This window comes from Plectropomus leopardus, chromosome 10 (genome assembly GCF_008729295.1).
Source record: "Plectropomus leopardus isolate mb chromosome 10, YSFRI_Pleo_2.0, whole genome shotgun sequence".
Taxonomy (NCBI): Eukaryota; Metazoa; Chordata; class Actinopteri; order Perciformes; family Serranidae; genus Plectropomus; species Plectropomus leopardus.
The window spans coordinates 25,625,019-25,632,233 of NC_056472.1; the positions used below are offsets into that span (position 1 = coordinate 25,625,019).

Here is a 7,215-nt window from a genome sequence, read left to right on the forward strand (position 1 = left end):
AAATAGTTTATTTTTGCAGTGACATGTTTTATTTTGAAGGTTTTGGTCTACATTTTCAGTAAGGTCAGGGGTCACCTCCAGAGAAATTCCTCCTCATGTTGGGCCTGCGTTGCATCCACGATCCTACTGAATTATCTGCACAGTTTAATAACACTACAGTGAAAAGAACAGGTCAATATCCCCAAGCGCACGGATCTACACACACTGTAAAATCTGGCAAGCTGAATACTTGAATAAAATCTAGAAAACGGATTTCTTTGAAAAATATAAGTAAACATAACTATTAGGCTTAATTTATTTTTACTTTATATCTAATTTTTGAGTTTAGTTAAAATGTATTATATTTACTTGATTTTTTTTTTGTTGCTGTTTTTTTTTTTCTTTTCTTTTTTTAGGCTCAACTTGAAAATGACAGGTTTAATAAAATCAGTATTTCTAAGTTTTATCAACCTAAGTAAATCAACTTTACTGTGCTATATATCTGTATTCTGCTGGTTGCAAACTAGTCAATCATATTTGTATATTCTTAAACATGTTAACAAAACAGAACTTGCAGATTTAACGTCATCAGTGGCAAAATCCTCTCCGTCATGATCAAGTTAAGTCAGGCTAACTTGGTTTATCGACTTTGCTAAAACTTCCAAAAGAACAATATAATTCCACTAGGGCATTGTTAAGTTGCAACAACTTCACAAAATTAAGTAAATATAACTAAATTTTGAGTAAACTCAACAATTGGATATGAAGTAAACATTTACTTTCCTTTTTCAAAGTAGTCGGTTTCCAAGATTATTTTTAGTAAGATTAACTTGTCAGATTTTACACTTTAAGGGTCAACTGCAAATTTTGACAGTCACGTGGTTTGTAAACGGGAGCATCAGAGCATCGTCCTCGGATCTGAATTTCTGAAAGAGTCCTCGTCGTCTGAATCCGACGTTGGCACATCGCTGGAGGGGGTGTGGAGGTGGTTGGGGCCCCCGCTCCCCTGGCACACGTACCACTCGTTGAGGTTGGTGACCTGAGGGGAGAGGTTGGCTGAGGAGCGGTTCCTGTGCGGCTCCGAATTGGGAGACAGGGGGTCCCCGAGGGGGTTTGTGGAGGAAATGTAGGTGACGTTGGTGGAAGGGGGCGGCGGAGACTTGCAGTGCACTTTCATGTGCTTGCGCAGCGAGCTCGGGTGCGTGTAGGATTTGTCACAGCCGCGCACTTTGCAGTAGTAAGGCTTGTCGCTGGTGTGCACGTGGGAGTGCTTCTTCCGGTCGCTGCTGTTGGCGAATTTTCGGTCGCAGCCGTCGAACTCGCACTTGAAAGGTTTCTCTCCTGGAAGAAATGGGAAACAGATGCAGTCAGTGTCACGTGCATGAGTGGCACGGCCATGTCATGGAAAAGTCTCCACGAGAGATGCTTACATTTAAGATTACAGCTTAAAATTTATTCGAAATACCTTCTATAAATACAAAATGAGTGCAGTTTCTCATCAGTGTAGCAGCGTGTACTTGTCCACTGGGGCTTCCTCTTAACTATTCACTAAACATGTACTCGAGCCCACTACTCCACACCCACTTGTCCAAAGCATTTTTTCGTGTGTGAACACGTGTAACATGCCTTTAGGCCTTCTGGTTACATGCATGTGTGTGTGTGTTGGGGGGAGAGGGGGGCACTCAGGAGACCACCAGGAGACATGTATGTACCGTGGTGGACTATAACACACACACATTTTTTTATTACAACTCCCATAATGCAAATATCTAAAATTTTTATTTAGATTGGAAGGCAATGTTCCTTTAAAAAATTCTAAGCATTAACAAAGTGTTACTTGGACTTTCTGGTGACATAAATTTTGCCAGATGACTTATTTATTTCCCTGGGGATTTTACATCATTCTGCAAGGTGTAGAGGCCTGGTGGCTGGTGGCATGAGGCCCAAATTAAGCTCCCTCTTCGCCAAAACAAGACACTCAAACAACAACAACAGCTCTGAACAAGAGCACTCATGAGATGTTGTGAAAAGTTACTCTGCTAAAACTCACTGTCTTGAAGTTTCAGCACTGTGCAGCTCTGACCAGCATTTCACTACGACGCAGTTGTTTTGGTTGGACAGTGTAAACGGGGTAGATTTCTCTATAGACAGCAGTGCAGAGGTTACAGCGTATTGCTCCTGCTCCTGATAGTTAACAGCAAAGCATGCATAAAGCTAATAAATATAGATATATACCAAACTCGTCGATATATTAACTTAGTGTTTGCGTAAACGTCCTACGCCTGAGAATTACATTTACGCGTGTTCCAGCGCTGTCCTGCATGTACGTAAGCACGTTTTACAAATCATATGCCCTAATCCTCTCACGCCTACTGCAAGCGTCTCAGTGAGTACATAAGTTTATATTATGAAAGGAAATTAAACACTCACTGTGCAAATGCGTCATTGAAAACAACTTTTTTGTTCGCTTTTGTGCGCAATTACGCACGATCGCATCTATCCGTTTATCATGTGAATAACACACTCGGACAGAATCTCTCCGATGAAGTGATATGTTTTTTTTCCACAATTAGGGGTACTGACCTGTGTGAGTCCTCTTGTGAATCTTTAAATTCTCCGATCGAGCGAACACTTTTCCACAACCCGGGAACGGACACGGGAAGGGCTTTTCTCCCGTATGAACTCGGATGTGATTTATCAGTTTGTACTTCGCTTTGAAAGCCTTTCCTTCCCGTGGACATTCCTCCCAAAAACAGACGTGGGAGCTCTGCTCCGGTCCCCCGACATGCTCCACCGTGACGTGGTTGACCAGCTCGTGCATGGTGCTGTAAGTTTTCGAGCAGGGCTTTTTTTGACTTTGCTCCTGGTCAATCCATTTGCAGATTAGCTCTTGCTTTATGGGCTGCCGCATGTATCTTAAAAACGCCCCCGCCGCTCCGTGAGGAGCAGAAGCGATGTTCACATTGAGGTTCATGGAGTTGTAGCTGTGGAGAGAAGAGGGTCCATAGTGCTCCGGCCTGTGCCCGAAGTGCTCTGGCCTGCCGTAGATGTCCCCCGGTATACCCAGGCGCATCTGCCCGTTGAGGGCATGGTGGTGGGCACCTGGGGACGCCTGGTCGTGAAGTCCAGTGAAAAGTGAATGGGCCCCACTTTCCGTGTGCCCATAAGCACCTGTTGGGGAGATGAACATGCCATGGTGATGAGGGGAGGAGGCGGAACTATGCTGGTCGCCAAGTGCATGCATAGCAGAGGCTGAGAGTTCTCTCCTGAGGATGAAGTCCCTGCTGCTTGAGTAGCCTGAGTGGGGGTGAGCCACGGGGAAACCAACTGTGGTCTGAGCAGAAGTGAAAGATGCCGCGGTCTGGGCTTCGTGATGGCTCTGAATGTGCTGAGATGGGCTAAGTTTGAGAGCATTTGTCTGTGCCATGTGCTCTGGTCCAAATGGAGTGAGTGCCACTCCGGGGTCGTTGCCCAGCTCCCCAGGGTGGAGGTGGGCATGGTGGGAGAGAGGGTGATGCCCCCCTAGCCCCGGGAAGCCTGTCATATTCTGATGAGGAAGGGGTTGAGTCGCTGCCAAATCCGCTAATCTTATCGCCGGATTCCTCTTGCTTAAAGGGGGTTCCATAACTACACTGACAAGTCCATCCGCACTCACCGCAATTGTTTTTCACCACACCACGCTCTCTAAAACATTAGGAAAATATGTATATAAGGGGTCTATAAGTTCTTTTGTCCGGCTTCTAACTCTGCTTGCTCCTTTTCCCACTCTGTCCTCAAGCGATTGGCAGAACATACAACAGTTGGAGGACACAGTGGGGAATACAGTTTAGAAATGGCACTGCGGGTATTGGACGGATTTCGGTGACTGGCAGTTAGGAGAACGAAGCGATTGGCTGTCGTTCAGCGCAGGGGCTCAGCAGGGTTCCGCCCCCTCACTCTCTTTATCGCTGTTGACTCCAAAAAGTTGTACTCACAAAGTTACCAGCGGATTCTGTTTGTGCGGCTTTCTGTTTGCTGGCGCATGTGGATGACCGAAATGTCAGTTTATGTGACAAATGCAGCCTAGTTTGGGTCTGGTAAAGTGTCTTACTATTGATTTGATGTCGCCATTGAAAAAAAGGGAGAGGGAGAAAAGCGCGCTGCGCATGGATGCATGGATGTGACTATAGAGTGAAGGATGTGAGCAGTGTATAGATGTGTAAAGGGGAAACCAGAGTTTGCGCAATTTTTTAGAAACATTTTTTAAGTGATAAAAAGCATTTCAAAAATACGAACCTATTCAGACTTAATATAATTTGTCAGAAAAATAAAAAATAAAAAAGAGCGCACAAGGAATGGCTACATTTGAATATTTTACCGAAAATTAAAATACCGTAAATTTGGGATTAGATCAAATAAAATAAAAAGACACACATATGTCTTGCATTTATTTACATGCTGCTATTTTCATTCCCTGTCACGAAGTTCTACATAAAGCAGTTTTCTCTTATGTGTTTAAAAAAAAATAAAGCTACTGCACTTAAATTAAATGACGTTTTAAATTGAATTTTGGGTCGTGCAGGCTCTCAGTCATACTGTTTAAGTGAAGTCAGGAAAACCAATTAACATAACTTAATTTTTATTTGTTTATTTTTTTACATTTAAAAAAATGAAAAATACCTCATTAAAAAAGCCCATTAATATAATTACTATTGGCTCAAATATATTTTAAATCAATATCAGCTTGACTTATGAACATCCGACAGTAAACTAAAAGTATCACAGTGTAACCTAAAATTTAACATCAGCCATGTCTGGGCAGGATCTGTGAAGGAGTCATATATTTTTATTCTTAGCAAATTTTGTAATCTTGGTTATATGGTTTGCAGACATTTGTTAATAAACTATACCTGCACTGTGACGGATCACGCCGTTTGAAAAGTCCCTGTTGACAGCAGGACGTGTTTCTGTCACTGACATGTCTTCATTCACATACCTTTTACCATAGAATTGTGAAGGCAAACAACAAATCAGCAAAGTTTTTTTTTTTTTTTTTTAGATATAACTTGAATAGGAGCTGGATCTAAAGATATAAAAATATATGAATGAACACCATGTGGCCATAATTGATTTCCATCGTGTTAAAGAGGTTTACATGTTATGGGCCTGTTGCACGTGCTGCTCTGTTGAAACCGTTTTATGAACTTGATAATTAGAAACACTGAGTAGAGGTTTATGTCCAAACTTCTAAAATTAATATGTAAAGTGTTACATTATAACAAAAAATAATAGTAATAAATGTGTGTCAATTACAGTTGTCCTATTTGTCTTTATATATCAGTTTGTTTATTCACAGCTGCCAAATCCTCTTTTTTTAAAATTTATTACACTGTGACATTGTGTCATATTCCACTTTTTTTAAATCAAAATTAAAAAGTCACTAAAAATCCACAGCCACATGTGTGTATCGCTGTCTTGACGGTTTAGTTAAATAAATAAAATATACCTAGCCCCAATGGGAGCTTCTGGAAACCCATAAAACCCAGAAGAGCAGTGGGTGCACTGTTTATGATTTGTTTAAGGGCCCCTATTTTCATACACATTAAATTAAGCATCACATTAAACTCTAATTCGAATCTGCACAAAATCCGCAATATAATTATAATTTTGCTGAGAAAGTGGTAACAAGGGAGTTACCATGTCTGGTGCTTAAATAACCGTGACAATTTGTGAATAGCATGCAAGTTTTGAATACTCTTGTTGAGCTCCAAATGTATCATAATCTGACCGAATGACAATTGGTCTATGTCATTCATGTTCTTAAATTATCTAGATTTATAGAGGGGGGGAAACTTGAGTTTGGTGAAGGAATGGGTTAATTTTTTATTGACTTATAGCTTCCAAATTACCCAAAGCTGTCGATGCCTCAGACGGAAGAGGGGGACATCTTACAGCTCTCTCTCTCTCTCTCTCTCTCTCTCTCTCTCTCTCTCTCTTTCTCTCTCTCTCTCTCTAAAACAAAGACGCTTTGTCATAAACAGGGTTATTTTACCAAAAGGAGTCAGGAGGGCAACATATGTGGTCTTAACGGGTCAGAGGTCAAACATCCATGAAACACAAGGTCACGGAAGCCACACAAGTAACCTTCCAGTGTGTCAACATATTGATATTGTCAGATAATAGAGAGGAGAAATACGCCTTTGGCCCCCAGTATAACGCACAAGCTGAGCGCCCCAATGTGATCACCGACTTTATTGATTCGCTTTACAGCGTAAACTTCAGATCACTATATTTCATGTAAATTATATTTTTAATGTGTAGGACAGTGTGTGCTGGTGCTAAAACCTGTTGAAATACTGGTCTTTGGGGGATTTTCAATAGACTAGACCCCCTTTCTTCTCCAAGCAGAAGGGAAAACCCGCAGCCATGTGCCTGTCGATAGATTTCCCCCCCTTTTTTTAATTTTCTTTCCCCTTTTCTCCCTATCTGGGGAAGGTTTTGTGGTTTTCCAGAGAAATAAAGAACTTCTTATAGGGGTCGGCAGACGTGACTTTGAACTTGGATCAGCTCCTGTGTTTCCTGTGGTGCGGGTTGAAATAGACTTGGAAGAATGGCACACAACTGCTCAGCCTGTCCCACTCCGAGCTAAGAGACACACAATTTCCTAAAAAAAAAAAAAAAAGTTTTAAACGTTTTTCCCCCTTCGCCTTCACTATTATTTGTCGCTTAGAGAGCACCGGAGAGCTGAGGCAGACTGAGAGGTGTGTTGTGGTGATGGATCGGGAGAACTTGTGGGATTTCTTTTTATGAATTTGGTGAAAATGTAAGTAAACTTCCTTTGACTTGAATGCAGCAGCTGTGGTGCATGGCCTGTGTGTCCCCCATTTGAACGCAGATTCAGTGCATGCTTGTGATAGAAAGTTGCCAGTAAATGAAGCAAATCCTTTTTATTTTATTTTTAAAACTCTTCCTTCTGTCAGCCATGTTTGTGCTTGTAATCAAAAAGAAAATCATATTTCAACAAAAAAAAAACCTGGGTAAGACTGTAAAAAAAAAAAAACCCAAAACAGCCTATTGTTTTCTCGAGGGCATCATTTCCGAGCCTAAAACAAAACAGCACACACACACACACGCACACACACACAAGCTCACAGGAAGCACCATAACATCTTAATTCCCGAAAAAAACATCCCACTTTTACAGCTAAAACTTTATTATCGTGAGCCCAGGAGAGGCTCGACCTCATAGGTCACTAAT

General features: G+C 41.6%; 1 protein-coding gene across 1 annotated transcript; it reads right to left on the reverse strand.

Annotated features, from left to right (window-relative positions):
* Window positions 1-381: 381 nt before the first annotated feature.
* zic5 (zic family member 5 (odd-paired homolog, Drosophila)) lies at window positions 382-3,742 on the reverse strand. The gene is made up of 2 exons (XM_042494776.1): window positions 2,563-3,742; window positions 382-1,320 (listed from the first exon to the last, which is right to left on the reverse strand). The coding sequence occupies exons 1-2, from the start codon at window positions 3,602-3,604 to the stop codon at window positions 878-880; spliced, it is 1,485 nt and encodes a 494-aa protein (XP_042350710.1). The 5' UTR covers window positions 3,605-3,742; the 3' UTR covers window positions 382-877.
* Window positions 3,743-7,215: the final 3,473 nt, after the last annotated feature.